Source organism: Ixodes scapularis, unplaced genomic scaffold, assembly GCF_016920785.2.
Source record: "Ixodes scapularis isolate PalLabHiFi unplaced genomic scaffold, ASM1692078v2 PGA_scaffold6__148_contigs__length_123643588, whole genome shotgun sequence".
NCBI lineage: Eukaryota > Metazoa > Arthropoda > Arachnida > Ixodida > Ixodidae > Ixodes > Ixodes scapularis.
Window position 1 is genome coordinate 83,511,230 of NW_024609881.1, and position 20,349 is coordinate 83,531,578.

Here is a 20,349-nt window from a genome sequence, read left to right on the forward strand (position 1 = left end):
GAAACGTCACGAGGCAAGCACGGTTCCTTGAGCGTCTTAGGCTTGGCGCGACTCTGCCCTCTGTAGTTACAGTTCCACCAGGTCCTGATGCTAGTGATCAGCCGCTGGCCATACTGGGTCGCAACTAGGTCGTGCTGTTCACTGTCCATTGCTAGTACAAGCCAGAATTGTGCTGGTGGTTAATTTCCTTGGAGCAAGTGAACTCTGAAGAAGACTGTACCAGAAGCGGCATTGTTCCGAACATATTGCCCATATTTTAACGTCAACATATCTGAAAATCAGACTGTCCTTGATCCTCGAGTGAACAGTCCAACTCTGTAGGATCTTGAAGACTGTACCAGGAGCGGCATTGTCCTGACCACAGTGCCGATAGTCCAACCTCAACAAATGTGAAAACCAGACTGATCCTCGCGTGAACAGTCCAACTCTAAAAACTCTACAAGATTGTACCAGGGGCGATGGACGTCACCAGCGTCATCGGGGACTACGGCAAGTTCCAGAGGAACATCTTCATGTTCTGTCTGTTGAGAGGTTTCCCAACCGGCCTTCACCTGGTGGTGTACACTTTCTTTTTTCCGGCGGTAGAGCACTGGTGTGCTCCGCCAGACGAACTCATTGGTAATGTGACAGTGGACCAGTGGAAGGCAATGGCACTACCCTATGAGACTGGCATTGGAGGTGACATTCGTTACAGCAGCTGTCTCATGTTTCCGGTGAAGCGCGTTGGATCTGAGCTCGTGGCCCTTGAAAACATCACGGTCGCCTGCGAGAGATGGGAGTACGGCGAGACCTTCTACCGGCATTCTCTCGTCCAAGAGGTAGGTAGAACGTGGTGAATGCCTCGTGGCTTTTATCGATGCGATCTCGAGTCTTCCGCTTGTCCTTTCGGGTAGCCGATACCATATCTCGCGATTGATTGTAGTCCGAATATGGCGCTTCAGAGCAGACGAAGACGTCTTTGGGGACGGTTGTTGCATTATTTGTGCGTTTCGCATCCGCCTTTGGTCTATCGCCAAAGTCCGGCGAGCTCGCTTTTGCAGGGGTGTGATTTATGACGCACGAACTATGCATTTTTAAAAAAAGACTCGCTTTCTTTTCATTTGAGTGGTATACATACATGTAGATATATATTCAATAAGTTTTATACCTGATTCACACGATCATAAAAGTAAATTTATCGCCGGCGGCGAATCAGCTCGCGATCCTCCGTTCCTGGCAGGTGGAAAGCGATATATGTATGATGGCCGTCTGAATGGGGTGCAAGTAGAATATATGTATGCGTGCATATGCCACTGAAATGAGACAAAGGCCCTCGTCCGACCAGAGTGACAGGTAGCAGACAATTTTGGCACACATACAACATGTTAGGAAAATTTTTTTTGAACGTTTGTACGTTATTGACGCGACATCAACTGGATATGTTTGTAAGCAAGGGGCACTGCAAAAGATTTTCCGGGTCGCGGAAAAAACTTTTTTTTCTCAACAAGCAAACACACAATAAAGCGCTGCTTATACACATAGTACAAAAAACAGCCTGCAAACAAATTTGAACGCGAGTTACAGCGAGATCCCTGCTTCGAAGGCCGCACGGCGACGCGTTACAGGAGAAAACTCGACACGCGGCATTCGAACCGCGGTTATTCTGGTGGCTTGTGTTTGCAGGCTGCCTTCTGCGTGTTGTATGGGCAGTGTGACCCCGGTTTTAAGGGTGGCCTTGAGCATGTCACGTGGCGAGTCCATCATAGAAAGGACAATCTGAAGAGACTGCCTGATTTTTATCGCATAACGATCATTTTACATTGGACACGGAAAAGCTATCTGTGGACATGTCCGAAGGATACGTGTATGGGTAGCTAAACATGCTTGAAACATGCTGAGACATGTCCACAGGTGTTTCTGTCGTCAAGCCTAAGAAAGTACCGTGTGCTTTGTATGATGTGCGAGCAGTGTGAATGGTAAAGATGCACTGCAAGAGTCGGCGGCGATTAAACTCGCTGCCGTGTTTTTCGGCACCTGTGTATAGTGGGACTTGGTCTGCGCCAGGGCGTGGACACGGTCTCTCGTCCAGAGCGCCACCATGGCTGGAATGCTTGTGGGCACCCTGGTCTGCTCCAGCCTGGGAGACAGGTGAGCCAGCTGCCGTTGTTTGTTTAGACGAAATCGGGAAATCGGAACGTCAAAACAAGCGAAAAGTATCAATCATCATCCGAGTTTTTCGTACCGTCGCGGTCCTGTACCTTGCACGTGTGGTAACTTAAGCGCACCCCCAACGCTTCCCCGACGAGCTTTGGAATTCTCTTAAATTGACTAATTTAGTGATTCGATATGACACTCGGTAAGTTTTTTAATTAAAACAAAAGTGTCCATTTTTCACAAGTAGAAAGTTGATCAGAAAATTTCGTTCTATTTGACCTATGGTGGCGTTTAGCGCACCGGCATTATGTCCCTCTAGCCGTATATAGCCCACTTGTTTAGAGCCCATCAATGCTTTTCTTAAAACTTTTTTGTTCAAATCTGTTCGAATTAAAATTAGACATCCTGTATAATGTAGCACGACATCTATATATCACTAGTTGCAATTTCTGATTACATGTATCTGTATATATATATATTGTATCCGTCACCCCTTTTCCCACTTTCATGCTCTCACCCCCATGTAAAGCCGGGGCTATACTGCTGATTCATGATACCAAAAAACAGTCTGTAAACACTGTCTCCAGCGTGTTTTTTTTTTTTTTTATGATCGTCATGTTACACTGAGCAGGCGTGTCCGAAGCCTATACAAACGTATGGAGCAAACATGGTTTCGAACCTCTCCGAGGTGTGTCCGGCGGACAGGCCTAGTTCTGTCATCATGTCCTCAAAGAACACCGTGTCTTTTCTTCGATGTATACGAGCAGTCTGGCTGCGGCTTAAAACTAGATGTCTTTCGGCTAATACAAATGGAATGAAAATACACCGAATGCTTTTTCCGCGCAGGTTGGGGCGTCGACCACTGGTCATCGTTTCCCTCGCCCTCAGCCTTCTCGGCGGCCTCGCAGTCTCGGTGTCCCCGTCCTTCTTGTTCCTTCTGGTCTCGAGGTCCCTGGTAGGCCTAGGACTGGGCCTAGGACAGGCGTCCTGTTTCTGCCTACGTAAGGGCGATGCGATTTTTCTTTTTTTATTGTACGAGCTGTATTTATTATGGCTTTACGTATTTCTTTAAAGAAAGCCGTAAAAGCTTGACCGATCTCTGCAGGTGAGATTTAACGGCCAAGAGGAAATAGTGCGGGGAGTGGTAACTTTAGCGCACTGCCGCGCTTCCAAAGCGCTAAAGTATATTCAAAATATACATATTTAAAAGTTTTTTTATGACGTTGAGCAAGTGTGTAATTGAAAGCACATGTTTATTTTCACTAAAGTAAAAGTTGATGATTAATCTGTTCATTATTCGACTTATCGAGACGATTAGCACCCTCTGCTATGTCCCCGTGGCCGTATAACTTACTACCGGTAAAGACCACATTGGTGTAGCCTTTACAGCTTTTCTAATAAAACAAATCTGGAAAACCTAAAAAAAAACACCCTGTATATAGGGTTTCAACTTTTTTTTTTTTGCCAAAACTTTAAAAAATAAATCAAGCTGGCCCACGCTATCAGCGTGGAACCAAAGCTGTAGTGTTCACGGCCCTGCAAGTTCAGATATAAATCTTTTTTTTTTCTGTATCAAACTTGTTAATTAATAAAAATTAATTGTCTAAGGTTTTGAATGTACTGAGAAATGTCCCATCCTGTCGTTTTCATTAAAGTAGCCTCAGTGATCAAGCTAATTTCTTGGAGCTTACAAAGCAAAAACGCGAAAGTAAACAAAAAACAAAAAAAAAGATCCCACGTGACTAGGGGCATTGCCATCGCAATTCACTGTTAAGTATTCACGTAGGATTTTATAACTGTTTACTCGAAAGGAAAGGTTTATGTTAATGAAGCTTCTCGATGACACTGTCATGGTGTGATTCCATTATTTAGAGTCTTGTACAGAGCACTTTCTTATTTTGTTGGAGATCCCTTTAAAGTACCCGCAAAAATGTAACCTGCAAATTCCGACAAATTGTGCCTAGGGTTACGGTTACCAAGTAAATAATTACTTAGGTTTGTACTTTAGATATATTAAATACTGACTTGCAGTTATTTGTATCGGGAGGGTGCAATCGTATGCTGTTCGGGTAAAAAAAAATTGAATATACCGATCAGTTGTTCGCAAATAAACTTCTCACGAAGGGTGTCTTCACGTGGTGCATTTGTTACGCTCAAATTTCATGAGCTTAGGTGTCAGAAGAAAAAAATGAAAGCCGTTTACAACTCCCTGTAACGCCGAATCAGCCCTTGAGGAGGAGGAGGGAAAAGTATTGAGGGTCTCCTGTCCTGGGGTGGGGAGCCACGTTTACCTTACGGGGCTGTCACTTGGCCTCTGGGGGGGGGGGGGGGGGGGGTCACATGACCTCGGGGGGGGGGGGGGGGGGGGGTCACGCGACCCCCAAGACCGAGAAAAAATTTTCCGCTAGATTTGATTTTTTTTTCCACTAGATTTAGCGGGGAATTTTTTCCGCTGCATTTAGCGGGGAATTTTTCTGCTAGATTTAGCGGGAATTTTTTCCGCTGGATTTAGCGGGGAAATTTTTTCCGCTAGATTTGGCGGGGAAATTTTTCCGCTAGATTTAGCGGGTAATTTTTCCGCTAGATTTAACGAGGAAATGATTCCGCTAGATTTAGCGGGGAAATTTTTCCGCTAGATTTAGCGGGGAATTTTTTTCGCTAGATTTACCGGGGAAATTTTTGCGCTAGATTTAGCGGGGAAATGTTTCCGCTAGATATAGTGGGGAATTTTTTCCCCTAGATCTAGCGGGAAAATTTTGCGCTAGATTTAGCGGGGAAATTTACCCATAATGCACCGCGCGGTCACGCCAACGGCGACGGCGACGGCGACGCCGCTCAAGCCGGAAACGGGCGACTAAGGGCTGCGCTCTAAAAACAAATCCCATAAAATCTTGTTTGTCTGGTTTTGTAGCAAAGGGAGGAAAACGGTAAAAAGCGTCTGGTTTACTATGCTGCTCACAGATGGCGCAACATAAAGACCAAACGAGAAATCGTCTTTGATATGAACACTCAAAAGTAGATCCAGTATATCAGAGCGAGTGTGGTCCGTCTATGAGTGGCAGCGTCACCCAGACCCTTTCCCCTCGTTGTCCTCCCTGTGAATAAAAAAAAATATATATATATATATGGATTTTTGTGCCTATATTTCTTTTTATTGGAGTCTATACTCATGAAGTTTGAGTACTCAAACTTCATGAGTATAAGCTGATGTTATCAATGCATCACATAAAGAAACATTTGTGAAAAGTTCTAATGAACTCCGTTCATTGGATTGTTTATGCGAATATTTTACGCCCGAAATATCGCTCAGAAGCAGACTGCAGGTGCATGACGGCCCTGCTCGACGCTTTCTCCGCAGTGATGGAGGTGGTCGGACCACGTAAGAGGACGACGACAGCCGTGGCCTTCTCTTTGGGGTTTGCCCTGGGGCTCTGCGCTCTTCCGGCCTTTGCCTGGGTCTTCCAAGACTGGAGACAGCTGCAGGTCGCCATCTCCTTGCCCCTGGTGGTCTTCCTCGCCTGGTCCTGGTACGATGATCGCTTATCGTAACGCGGCGAACAAGTTCGTCTGCTCCTTGCGCGGCGGGTGCAATGTCGTGACGGCGTAAAGCTCTGACTGGAGGTTGAGCAGGCGACGTGGGCGTCGTCTGCCACTTAACCTTCTGACGTCTCGTCACTGCGGTGGCGCTGCTGTCGGCACTGCGCATGCGCAGATGCTACGCCTCGGGCGAATCGGGTTCCTGCGCACGCGCACTGCCAACACCCGGTGTGGGCACACGCAGGATTGTTTATAAACAGTTAGTTGGTCGATAGGGCGTTTTCACGTGACGTCAATTCACCATTTCTGCTGTCAGGTGTCAGCGTGACGATTATTACAAGTAGGGTTCCGTGTAGTTTTCGGTAACTACCGATGAACTCTGAAGCTAACCCACGGACTGGTCCGATCAAAATTGTAGAAAATCAAAGCAACCCGAATAGGAAATGCCCTTGATAGAGAGAGAAAAAAAAAAAAGTTTCACGGACAGAACATTGTTTTTTTATCTAGATCTTTATTTTGTTAGTCTAAAACTCAGCCCCTACAGAACTGTCCGCGAGACTGGTGCTTCTTCGAAACTCCACCCCTTATCTTTTTTTTTTTTTTTTTTTTTTTTGTATCGGTACCAGGATTTTTTATGTATTAGTGTCCCGCCGTATGTTTCCTTTAAAAAAAAAAAAAAAAAAACTCCACGCCCGTGTTTTTTTTTTGCTTTTTTTTAACGTAAGCCGTGATTGTTTGTTCGACACCCAAAAAGAGACCGAAAAGCACCGAATTTACGGGAAAAAATAAACCCCAATAAACCAACCCCGAATTAAAAGAAAAATACACCTTTAAATTACGGAGCCCTACTTATAAGCGTCCGTGCAGAACGTATTTGATAGTGCCAGATGAATTCTGGGAATGCTTGCCTTCAGCACGCGCCTGACAGCTCATAAAAACAGAATGGTGGACCTAACAACGTCAATGAAAGCAGCCTATTCGTAACACTGCCTGCTTTTGCCTTTTAGAGGACTGTTAGAAACACATCGGTTTTTGACAAACGGAGGACTCGGCCTTCGAGAATAAGGAAGGGGAAACTTACAGACCATGCTGACAGACACCACGAAGCTCAGAATGTGTTCTGAATGAGTACGTGTATGTGTGACGTCACGAGGTGCGTAGTCATAACGTCACGTAATGTAGGGATGTCACACGACGTCACGTGACACTGTGAGAGCACGTGACGTCATGATATCACGTGACGTCATGAATCTCGGTCACATGATACCATGACGTCACACACAAACATCTAGCACGTCACTTTGGAACACCACAGAGTGACGTGACGTTCCAGACTCACGTGATGTCATGTTGCCTCGTAACGGCTCTTCGTGACGGTCCTCCATGACGGTTTTCCCATAAAATTCGACTGATAAAACACATGGTGTGCTAATACTTCGAAGGGTGCGTTGTTTTTGCTGACTAACAAATATCAGGATGCGCTACAACGAACAAAGGACTCGCGTTCGAGCTGCTGTTTGTCACCCACCGAAGAGAATGACGCCTACAGAGGCGAAGTTCCGTCGTACACGTGATCATCCTTTCTTACGTTTTGGCACTTCCTATGGCATTGCGGAGAGGCGCGCTTTCTTTGGCTTTCTCACGGTGTACGTCTCAGGATCTTTTTAGGATTTATTACAAGTTTAACATCAAATTTCTGCCAAGGTTTGATAGAACAACGGCAGCGTTAAAGGGAAAGCTATACTCTGTCCCAAGCGGAACTTCCGCTTTAATACAAGCTGGAAAAATCGACGCCTGCACATAGAAAGCTCAAACTTTTTCCCAATGTGGACTGAGCAGGTCAGTTATACCAGGTGAAATTTCAAAGCACAGTTCTCTTACTGTAAAAAATGAGAGCAAAACACTTGCCAAAGTCAAGGTTGGCCGCGTTTGAAGACGATCGAAACAGTGGGGCTATTTGCTTGTGGCGCCATCTCCCAATATACGCAACGAGCCGACAACAAAGTGCGACGTCTGCTCGCTGCACCCATCTAGAGGTGGCGCCACAAGTCAATAGCATCGCTTACTCGGTCGTCGGCGAACAGACCCAACCTCGACTTTGGCAAGTTTTGTTTTAATTTTTAACGGGAAGGGAACTGGCGCTTTGCGATTTCACACGGTAAAATTGACCTGCTCGGTGCACATTCGGTGAAAGTTTGGGCTTTATATGTGCGGGCGTCGATCTTTGTGGCTCGTTTCACTTCAGAAGGTCTGCTTGGGACACCCTATATATATATATAGCTAATTATAGCAATCAAGCGGCAGTGATGTTTAGAGCCACTATAAACAAGCTACGCTTCAGGGTAATGACACTTCAGCCATCTTGGTTCTTAAGGTCACTGTTGCCAGTTGCATGACGCTTTATTTGAAATTGCATGAAACGCTTTTCCTTCCTCCAAAAATATGCTAAAACAGTTCGCGCAACCGAGAGAGAGAAGAAATAAACTCTATTGTAAAAAAAAAAACAAAAAAAAAAAAACGACATTGCTTGAGTTTTTTGACGCCGTATCCAAAGCTCAAAAAGTCGCATTTTGGAATTATAACTGGCGCTCCACTCTGCACTAGAGAACAAAATGGCGGCCCCCACAAGACAATCTGAAAATGGATCGTAGCGTTGCTCTAGGCTTAGCTTATTTAGGGTCTGTTGTGTTGCACATTGCATTGAGCTCGCAGACGGATATCTACCGCGAGGTAGGAAAGCCACGCATCTTGAGGCGATGAACTTAACCGTATATTTCGCTTGCGTCTCATTTGGGAGCGCCATGATGGCTGTAGACGTAAGCACTGTTCGTTTGTGGCGCTCCTGGTTCTGGTGAAGTTGGGCTTTATTTCTTTCGGCAGGTCTTCCAAGACCCTATGCGTCGATGAAGCGAGGAACGCGTCTGTTTAAGCCACAGGCACACTGCTGGTACATAACGCAAAAAGACACACGGCGTTCACTGCAGGCACTGCAGGTCGGTAGACCTCAAAGCAAGCTGTTTTGAAGTCTACCCACTATCTTTCGTTCAAAACCAATCAGAGCTCGGCATCTTTCTGACGTCACCACAACCCCTGCAAAAGAAGCAGACGAACTTGCGGTCCGCATATATATTCTTCGAACCTGTCTACTGACAGTTTTTGTTTTACCATCGTGACAGGACAGTGACACAAGGATGAAATGTATGCTACGCCTCAGGCAGTTTCTCTTGTATGCTGTATTGTCAGTGTGACCACGGCTTTCTTGTAAGGAATTTGATTGTCTTCGCCCTCAGGTACCTCCCAGAGTCGCCGCGCTGGTTAGTGGCGACGGGAAAGTTGAAAAGGGCACGGAGGGTTCTCCTCCAAGCGGGGACTGCCAACGGCATTGAAATTAAGAACGTGGACTCCATCATCGAGCAACTTCGCTGGAAGATTACAGAGGTATTTTATGGCCCACGGACTAACGTCACGAAGCGTCGGAGGGGAAAAGTTATTGTGTTTGTCATGAACACGCCGAGAAAAAAAAAACCTTTTTCTCCTTAAGTTTAGCCGATATCTTAATTTTGCAGAACTGGTCAGCTAATGTCCTTCTCAAAGGACCCCAGTTGACAAGTTTAATTTTATGTGTCTTCACCGACTGCGATGAGTTTTCTACTGATGAATTTGTTACAATCACGAATCTAATTTAAACAATATTGCAGACAGAATAAACGTGCAAGACGAAGACGACACGAGCACATCTTTCTTTCATCTTTTATGAAAGATGGCGTCGTGTCGTCCTCGTCTTACATGATTATTCTTTCTTCAAACTTGACCCGCACCAACGCGCTCTTCGTCCCTTAATCTCATTTAACTTGACCTTGACTAGTGCTAATTTGTGTTTTTGTTATCTAAGGCTGCAGTTGACATGTTATGACATCTTTGGGAAACGTTATCGTTTCGTAGGCAGTGATGAGATGCAAACCACCGTTTTGTCCATTACCGCTTTCAGTACACGCATTATTTGTTGCCCCAAAAGTGGACTGAAGTTAAAAACTCTAGTTAAAGTGCTTGGAAGCCTGTTTTTATGTGGAGACATCTTTCCTTGAGTTAAGTGCCGGTAACGCCATACCGATAAAAAAAATACACAGTAAGGAAAATGTTACCAAAAACCTACGCCTTTTCACAGAGAGACGGGCGGTGTGAGTGCACTTATATGAAATATAAAAGAAAAATATCCGGCGGTAAAGTAGTCGAGATGTCATTAATTCTTACATACGAGGGTGTCTGAAAAAAAAAAAAAATCCGCACAAGCGCTTCAGAACTTATCTCGCACAAACCTTTTGAAACCCATGTCTGTTGTGGATTGTTGCATAGGCATATCCTTGGCTGACTTGAAAATTATTTTTTCCCTCATCCACCGTCACTCGTGTATCCGACAGAGTCAGTCCACGTGCTCGCTTGATGTTGTCATCCCTCGCGGCCGAAGACGGGCGTCCGTCTCCTTCTTCATTGCTGACACATGCGCCGCCTTCCTTGAATTTGCACCCATTCAAAAACACTTCTCCGCGAAAGAGGACTATTTCACGCAACAGTCACAACCAAACTGACCTGACGCGTTCTAACCTCCATAAACGAGACTGGAGAGAGAGCGACCTCGTACGAAGAACAGAAGTTTTAAGATAACTGGAGTGGGAGTAGTTCTTAATTACCCTGGTAGAAGTGCGTACTAATGCACTTAAGAGAATAGCTAGACAATTCTATTGCAAATGTGAAACGCTTTATCATCACAAACGTTTAGCGATACTCTGAATTTCACAAACGTTCACGGCGCTCTTCATCATATAGTTTACCGCGTACCATGTGTACACTTGATAGTTGTTCCTAAAATGAAGCAATACTAGCGCTAATCAGGCTGATAAACCTGACGATCTTCGAGAGCCTTCCATACTCTCCATCTACTCTTTCTCAGTGCGCACAGGTGGTCGAGCTCCTCCTCGCCCACCCCATTCCTTCTCGCCAACCCCTCTGGTCACGTGACATCCCCCCTTAGCCAATCAGCGTCGAACTTCGCGGCCACGGTCAGGCTTCATAAAATGCTGAATACCAAGCCAAGAACGTTTCACGTTAAAAGGCTCGCCAATCAAGAGGAGCAAAAAGTTTTGAATGGCAGCGCTCTGGTTTTACAGAGCTCTAAATTAGTGTTTTGTTTATATCATACAATGAAGCGCCCACGTCGCTCTGCTATAGACCAAACAAACAAGGTACAGTCTCCGGCGATATGAAAGACCCACTGGGAGCGCGTGGCCGAGGCGGTGGCTGGCGGGGGCGCTGCGAGCGCTCCGGGCAGTTCCGTTCTGCTTCGAGGGGAGGACGCTCGAAGCAGTTCCGTTCTGCTTCGAGGGGAGGACGCTCACTCGGGGCTCAGCTAAAGCGCGCGCTTAACTGTTTGTGCTGAGCCCCGAGTGAGCGTCCTCCCCTCGAAGCAGAATGGAATTGCCCGGAGCGCTCGTAGCGCCCCCGCCAGCCACTGCCTCGGCCACGCGCTCCCAGTGGGTCTTTCATATCGCCGGAGACTGTACATATGAAGCCGCTGGCCAATCGGAAGATAACTGTATATACACAGCATCTGGTCAGGTGGTCGAACGCAACTTTTAGACATACTCATTTTAGCGCGCGGGAAGTTGACGTGTCCCAATTGCTCTTTGCACTGCCTCACAAAGATTAAAAAAAAAAATCTATTAGGCAAATTTTTTTTTTTTTTTTTTTTTTTTTCAGCAAGATCACGAAGCAGAGGAGGTGAACTGTTCCGACCTTCTGAGAACACGAAAAGTGCGGCGGTACAGCATCGTGCTCGTCTACGCATCGTGAGTTGAGTTTAAGGTTCCCCTAAAGCCGGGGTCACACTTTTAATCATACCGGCACACTCTGAGGCGCGTTTCTCCCTGTATTACGTTCCTCTCACCATCATCGTAAACACAATTTACTTTCCTCCTTTTTTTTCATCATTATCATCAGCGCTTAGAACGATCTAGTTTCTTATATTAGATGCTTTGATGTATACCTTTGAAACATGCCCATCCCTACGATAGACGAAATTGAACCATCGCGCAGGATGACGTGTGGAGCCGTCTTCTATGGTCTGCAGTTTTCGGTGACGTCACTGGGAGGCAACCCTTACATCAACTTCCTCCTGGCGGCCGCCGCCGAGTTTCCAGTCTGTCTGCTCTGCTACTGCACGGTGCGATGGTGCCGCAGACGACTGACCATGCTGGTCATTTTCGCCGTAGGAGGCGCCTGCTCCGTTGCCATCGGCCTCCTGGTGTTCGCTGGTAACGAAATTAAAAATATGTGACGTCATATTGCCACTTGGTTGGTGGCTAAACTATTATATAGCACGCTATATTTTGTCACCTGCAGCCTCTAAACTTTGACACCAACGCATGTTTCTGACGTCACGTCAAGGTGATGACGCAGATCCTTCGATCTTCGAAAAAAACAAGTTCACTCGCTTGCCCAGTGCCCGCAGTATGCACGTTTTGAAGAAAATCACTTTGTGTGTTTTTAGTGAACTCAAATCAAATAATCTCTTTGAACCGTCAAAGTGACAGCTGACGTTATGTTCAGAAACCTCTCGGGGCCCGTAAAGAAACCGGGCAAAACGTTGGTTGCCACAGTGTTGCCCTTCTAAGTTAATTTCTTTCTAGTTTTAACTATCTTTGTACTTTTCTTGAAGTATACACATAGTCATTTAATCGGACCACAAACGCCCGGGGCCCGCTTGAACACGTTCGGCCTTTGCTGGTGGAATGTAGACAGTTGAGCGAGTTGGTATGGATTGAACATAATTACAGTTGCGCACAAAAGTCTTCTTGTTCCTCCTCTCTGTCCCTGTCCTTTTGTGCGCAACTGTAACTTTGTTTGCTGGTTGGAATCAGCTGACTGCGTCTCATTTTCTGCGCAACTGTAAGTATATTTGCTGGTGGACATCAGCTTACTGCGTCCGCCGCAGTTCCACAATCATTCCCACAAAGAGTGTTGGGTATTTACAAACCCGAGGAGATCAGTTTTATAAAACTCCTTAGAAGTATTTAAGACATTCACAATTCTGGATCAGGGCCTAGAAAATATTGTTAATGTTTCAAAGAGTTTGTTGATTAGTGAGTTCATGAAAATATCCCCGTGCCGCACTTCATAAGACAACTCGAACCTGTCCCAATGGTAACCGAAGCTGAAACCTGAAGAAGAACCACATGGTTAGCAGCCGATGCAGCGCTAAGAGGCTTAGGTTTTTCAGGACTTCAGGAGAGCTGTGGGCTGCATATACTTTCCCGCAAATCAGTTGGGAGAGCCAATTGCTGCAATCTATAGAGTACCCCGCTGTAAAATAAAGCGAACAAAATCGACGCCTGCTAATGGAAAGTTCGAACTTTCACCGAATGTGTACTGAGCAGGTCAGTTTTACCGTGTGAAATTTCAAGGCGTAGCTCTTTTTCCGTACACAAGTGAGAAGAAAAGAACTTGCCAAAAGTTAAGATTGGGCGCGTTCGCGAACGAGCGAGTAAGCTACACTTTTTCTTTGAGACGCCATCTCCCAATAGGACCAGCGAGCAGAAAACGCTCTCTGTTACGTGCTCGCTGCGTCCATCGCGAGATGGCGGCTTAAGAACATAGCTTCGCTAGACTCGGTCGTCTGAGAATTCGCCCAACCTTGACTTAGGCAAGTTTTTGCTCTACTTTTTTTTTTCTTTTTATTGGAAAATAACTTTGTTGTGAAATTTCACACAGCAAACACTGTCCCGGTCACCGGACATTCGGTAAAAGTTTGAGCTTTCTATATGTATGCTCTACTCTCTCGCAGCTGCAGTGCAAGAGAGTAGACACGCAACCTTTTCTACAGTGTACAGACCAATAATCGCCGTTGGCGCGCTGTCATTTTTGTCAGTGATAATGCAAATAATGCACCTGTGCAAGCGAGCCGCACAATACTGACGATAATAATCACTGGACCAGAAGAACAAGGGAGACAAAGGACAGACACAAATCTCCAGTTTAGAAATTTGTTTTTGTCTTTTGTCCGCCTTGTTTCCCTTCTCCAGGGATTATTATCGTCATCTTTGTCTACTGGGCATGTGGAAGGCGTTCTGGGCATGCGCAGTAGCACTCTTTAGCGGAATATTAGAGGGCGCACACTCGTCCACGGACCAGCGACTCGAAAGTTGTATAGGCACAGGATGGCCTCGTCTCAACGGTCGGCACTGTGACCCAGGTCCAGAGCTGGCGTGGTTGCGCCAGTGCTTGGGCATCGGAGGCAAGGTACTGGCATCTGCGGCTCTCACGGTCGTCTGGATGTTTGCTGCCGAAGTGTTCCCTACCGTGCTGCGCACCCTGGGCGTCGGAGCATGCCTCGTGGGAACCCGCGTGGGCGGTGCACTGGTTCCGTTCCTCATCGAGCTGGTAAGGCCGTCTCCAGATATGCCATCCAGAGGTGGGGTTCCCACGATTTGCCCGTCGCAGAAATTCTCATTGCTGGAATCCATCATCAACAACTAGAATGACCAAGGACAGCCTCCTTTATACCTCTGTGGAACTTCATCGTGGTAGGGTGTCGCCAACTCAGCAAGGGGGCCCGGGTTCGACACCGTTCGTCCCTCTACGCACCGATCGGGCACGAGACCGAGTCAAACGTTGGCACAGCTCTCGTGTATAATTTCTGTCTGCGCTCAATTTCACCGTGATGGCGTAAAATTATTGTACACGGACTTTAATAATTCTATACTCCTTGTCATTTTAAGGAGAAAAAAAAAGTAAGTTTTGCCTATGGTTCATACAGGCTGCGAGAAATATAGTTTTTACAAGTTTTGGTCGTCGGGAGAAGAAAGGACCCGTTTGGCCTTTGGAACGTGCACGTCTTGATAAGATACCATATAGCTAATTTAAAATGCACCTACAAATATTTTATTTTGCTATATATAGAGGAGAAAATTAGCACTGCACCGTAAACATTCTCACTATTTTTTTTTTCTTTTTTTTTTATGCGCATGCGAGTATAGGTCGTGTCGAATCCGTCCGGATCCAAACTGACGATTCAGTTCCCGCAACCAGACAGGGAGGTGATATTTCCATGGGACCCTCTGTAGTGCTGACAATAACCTGAGAAGAGGGCATTACTTTTATGTTCCTTTTGCTTTTTACTGTCGAACAGTTTTCGTCAATTAAATATACAGGGTGTCATCGGGAAAAAAATTACAGGGTTGTTTCTTTTGCAAAAATGAACTACGAATCCCCGAAGGCTCCTTCTCCACCCAAAGGTGGCGCTAGAGGTCCGAACCAGATACCAAAGTTTCAGCACGAACCGATATGTTATTCAAAAGTTATAAGTGATTTTTTTGAAAATTTCAATGGGAAAATGGGGCCCCTTTTCGCCCGTTTCTCGGTTTCTGGTGCCTTGGAACTCCATGTATACGGGAGCTCTGTCGGCCACCATTTTTCCATTGGATTTTTTTGAAAATCACGTATAACTTTTGAATAAAATATTGGTTCGTGCTGAAACTTTGGCATCTGGTTGTGACGTCTAGCGCTTTACCTTTGGGCGGAGGATGAGCGTTGGGCGATGCCAAATTTACTTTTACGGTAAAAAAAAACACTGTACATTTTTTTTTTTTGGTGACACCCATGTACTGTTCCTTAATAGACATCTATAAACGGGGACAGTTCAAGAAACGCGAAAAACGCACGTTCGCGCTCCTAGCTTCGTCATTCGTCCTTCGGCGACCTTATCGGATAATTGAGCAATCTTATTGGCTACGGTGCGGTGACGAGATGATCGATAGACTCAGAACGCACTGGATTTCTTGAGCTGATGGGAAGTTAAGCAATAAAGGGCGTGGCGACTCCCCAGCATCTTATTAGCATCTCATTTTCGCCCCTCGGCCAGTCAGATTACGTGGCCTTCGCTGACAAGAACGCTGAAGACTCAATCACGAAGCAAGGGGCGCGAACATGATATGCCGTGACCTGCTGGCCTTAAAAGTGACCATCTAATGGTATTTGCGGTGAGAAGCTCGCTAGGGGCGCTTCGGTTTGCTTTTCTCACTATGGGCAATAAACGTGCTACACACGCGGTTATATTTTAATTTCCATTGTGCATCGAAGCTTGGCATTGCATGTGCCTGCACCAGCTGAAGAAGTTGAAGTATCCTCACTCTGGGTTGTGAAAAAAATCCACCAGGCGTTGTGATTCCCAACTTCTCGCCACTAATACTCGCAACGTAATGAATTAACATTAGAGAAAAAAAATCCCTCGTTTGTATACTATCAAAACAGTATTGCCCCTTAGATGGTTCTGGTCTTCCATAGAAATCGCAGAATCAGGAAACGTTTCGGAACCTTGTAGGTTTTTCGTCAGTCCAGTTAAAAACCTGATATTTAAAATTTAAAAAAAAGCATCACAAAATTTGTGTTTCTGTAAGTATATTTTATTTTATTATGAGGACAATAGAACGTGGCACCATTCTGTGGCCGCGTTTGCTGCGAATAAACGCGTGGGACCGGAGCTGTGATGTTGCGTGCAAGATATCGGGAAACGTTGCTTCGTGTGATTCCGACGTACTTCAAGCAGCGTTGAAGTCTTGAAGGTAACATGCACTTTGGTGTGATGTCTGGCGTCTGAAAACAATTTTCGCGGGAACGTCCATTGGTCTCAATGTAGCCTTTTACTTTCGCGAGACGTCGGCTCGGTGGTAACCAGGAGATAGGATTATACAATCTATTAAGCTTTGTTTTCGCCTCATCTGAGTGTGTGGCCAGGGTATAGCTCCCGTTGAGACTGGAACTATTACATTTTAGCTTTGGCGAAAATATATATTGTAATTATAATCGTGATGATGATAATGCTATTAATGCAAAGGTGCAAGCGAGCTGGACAAATCTGAAAATAAGCCCCGGAGTAGGGGAACAAGGGGAGACAAAGGACAAACACGAATATACAAACACAGCTATAGGTGACTTTTGCGGGACCAAAAAAATCCGCTTGATCTTAATATCGAACCAGGGGCCTGTCCATATCGAGTGGAGCACTTTACCGATTAAACTAACCAGGAGTTAGACGTCAGTAGAGCGAACGGGTTTCATCAGCTGCCACCATAGCTGGGTTCCGAGATGTGTGTTTGTATTTTGTCCCCCTTGTCCCTCTTCTCCAGGGAATATGTTCGTCATTATCGTGGTGCATCGTATTCTGATCAAGACTACTTTGATTTTGAATTTTTTATTGCATTGATCAAACTCAACGACTGCCTTCTAGGTTGACATTTCCGGGTGTCCTTTTACCGGCCCGAAAATCAAATTATCCTTCTCGGTGATCTAATACTATTTTAGATAGGCAAATACGATTCTGCAAATGCGTTAATAAGATGTCCGGTACCTACAAGCCTCGCTCGGTGTTGCTTCAGTTGTGACTTTTTTTCAAATTGTTTATTGATACCGAAGAGGGCAAGTTATCGCATTTCGGTATGCCCAAATAAGTTCACTCTACCTGCCCACACACTCCGATTTTCGTTTTTATGGGTTGGACATGTGCGGAAGAAATTTATGCGCTTCTACCTCTCTCTCTCTATATATATTTTTTAATTCCTAATCGTTTGTTAGTTTGTGTACGATTCTGTTGTAGTTGCCTGTATGTTAACTAATATTTTTAGGGGTGCGCGAATGCCGGTTTGAGGCGAAAAGCACTGTGTCATTCATAACCTTTAATGCGTCAATATTAACCGTTCGCACACTTCTACTCCGTTTTCTTCCTGTGATCATATAACTGGGATCTGTTTGCTAGCTTCTGCTCATTTGCTTGTTTTTTTCGTTGCCATTTTCCTGAGGATAATCATTCCTGTTTCAAGTTTCTCCCCGCTTTCGTCCTAGCCTGCCTGCCATTGTCTTTCCTTCTATGCGTCATTGTTTCCAACGATGTCTAACTATCTACACGACTTGCACCGACGTCACATCAGCCGCCATTGTGGTGACCCTGCTACCAAGGGCGTACCATGTGTAGCACATCTTTCGCACCATCAAATTTGGTTTTCTCGGCAAGCACGAGATAGGAACAACCACCTTGCAAAGTGTAATGACGTCGCGTGCAAACCGTGCATACAAGAGTGGTTAAAAAAAGTCAGATCAATGTGACCTTCGTTTGGGAATCGCACTCTTACACAGAGGAATTACACCAACGAGGCTGTGCCGCTAATCATCCTGGGCGGCTTATTCTTCTTGTCCGCCATTTTGGTCCTCCTGCTACCCGAGACGTTTCGGGTGGCCCTTCCGGACACACTTCACGAGACGGAAGGACTATCGAAATCCAGGTGAGGAAATGCCGAATCCGGTTTCGATTATTCAAGGCGGCATCATCACCTTCATCGATCATTGAGCTCCAGCTTTCATCATTGAGTCTAGCAGTGCCGTGATGAAGCCCCGAAGCCGCCATGTTGACGAGAAACGGGTCTTAGGCCGCACGTTCACCTGGTCCTGGCCTTAGGCCGCACGTTCACACTGCGCAGACATCTTACAAAAGACACGGCGTTCACTGCAGGCACGATGACAGAATTATGTGCAAACGCGCTTAAGAACATGTTTTCTTTACACATGTGTGCTGATCAAACACGTCTGCCGACATTTTTTGCGTGACCAATATATGTGACAGGGACATCGTACGAGGAAGAAACGCTCCTCGGACCTTAGGGAGTTTTAGGTAAACTGTTTTTTCCCCATCCGATACGGTACAATGGGCCCTCCGGTACGCACTGCGCATGCGCAAGTCTTATGCTGTAGCGCATGCGCAGTTCGTACCGGAGTTTGTATCATATCGAATAAGAAAATACGGCTGCCTAAAACTTCCTATGGTCTGCAGACCGTCTTTTCCTTGACGTAGTATCAGTGGCGCAACCGCTACTTTAGAGTTTCCCGATTATTTACAAAACACCGCATTCGACTTCTCTCCACAAACTATAATGATCTTCGGAACTGACGGAGGTCACAGAAAGGGCCTCACAATGCCATCACTTCTGAGGAGCTTGGTGCTCTTATTTGCGCATATATAGTCGAGTTTTCGGGAAGTGGCGCATTGTGTTGTGGAAACAAATCTCGATGCTGGCAGGAGGAACTTGACACAAGAAACCATCTAGAAGCATCAGAGTGGTGGGTGACATTTTCGGAAATCCAGACTGAGGTTTCCACGTGGTCCCTCTTGAAGTTCAGTGCGTTGTGCGAGATTTTTTAGTTGTCAAACGTTCCGTTGTCGCCAATCTCAACTTGCCTGACCAAAAAAAAAATATTTTGATTTTTTGTTCGGTTCGCAAATAAGCTGCGGTGACAGCCCAGGCGCTGCACGGTATGCTTCACCGATGCCACCTAGAAGACAATGCCTACACGTTTCTGACTCTCAAACGTCATCGCAAGTGGATCCAAACAGCGCCACCTAGCCCTGAGGTCCAGCAACGCCACATGGATGGATGAATGCATGAGGCTGAACCCTTTAAATAGGGCGGCGGCTTGCGCCACCTAGCCAGTGTTTTGTTTTTCTAACATTTATTTACCTAGTTTGCGTCAGTAGCGCCGCCAGCGCGCCATGCTGCGTCTCACAACGAGCTGGACGCTAGCACATGGCAACGCCAAGACGCACGCGTCTGCCACTTTGCGGTGAACTCCCGTTAGGAATCGGAGTGTGTGCCGCTTGGAGCGGGTCTGGGAGTCCACTAACTATGACGTCATGAGCAGGCCTTTGTCTTGTAGGTGATATGGGCTGCGCACGGACTAGACACAACCCTACTGCACACCACCCGTGACGCCGTATGACATCAGAGTGTCGGGTAATGTCGTGGTGTCGAGCGACGTCACCTGACACCATAACCCTATATTTAGGGGAGAATATTTTTCTTAATGTTGAGTGACACGATGGCGATGCAAATTCGACCTATAACAATCGAAAATCAATATAGTTCTGAAGCCAGCGAGCCTAATTAAGTAAAATACTTCGTGCTGCTATCTTAGAGTCGTACCTCCCGCATACGATGTATACCCGGCAATAACCCAATTTTAGTTTAGTAAAGCAAACTATTTCGGGGTAATTAATTAAATCTAAACTGATGTCACTTCCTTTGTAAAGCCTTGCACGTTACCTATGTGAAGGAACTACAAAACCACACCACGGCTAATACGAATCTTTCCCGCAGAGCTGGTGATTCGAAGAGAAACGGCGAAGCCTCACCCATTACCTGCGAGAAAATGCTGGTTGTTCCCGGTGATGAATCCCCTGCAGCCAAAAAGGACGCGGAATGATTGATCGGGAAAACTATCCCTGCATTTATTAGAGGTGCAAACGACACAGCAATCAAGCCAACGCCTACCTGGCTCACGTTTGTCGAGGTTAAAGGGCTGAGGTAGAACCCGCAGCGAAAGCTCGGGCAGGGTATTTTGCCACCGTTTGTACTTCCACTGATCGAAGATATATGGGGGAGGGCGAGGTGCCTCGATCAGTCTGGCGCAATGGGAAGCGAGAGTTCGTCTGCTTCTTTTGACCTCAGAAGGCTCTGGTTGGCTCTGATGGAGGGATAATGGGTAGACCTAAAGGCGGCTTGCTTCGAGGTCTACCCACTGTCCTTCAACCAGAGCCAATCAGAGCTCGGAGCCGTTCTGACGTCACCACAACCCCTGCGAAAG

General features: G+C 46.1%; 1 protein-coding gene across 1 annotated transcript; it reads left to right on the forward strand.

Moving 5' to 3' along the window:
* Positions 1-458: 458 nt before the first annotated feature.
* Positions 459-19,968, forward strand: LOC8029131 (organic cation transporter protein-like). Its single transcript, XM_029993925.2, has 10 exons — positions 459-818; positions 2,024-2,127; positions 2,980-3,134; positions 5,492-5,660; positions 8,961-9,108; positions 11,425-11,513; positions 11,761-11,978; positions 13,916-14,103; positions 17,851-17,996; positions 19,863-19,968. The coding sequence occupies exons 1-10, from the start codon at positions 459-461 to the stop codon at positions 19,966-19,968; spliced, it is 1,683 nt and encodes a 560-aa protein (XP_029849785.2).
* The last annotated feature ends 381 nt before the right edge of the window (positions 19,969-20,349 follow it).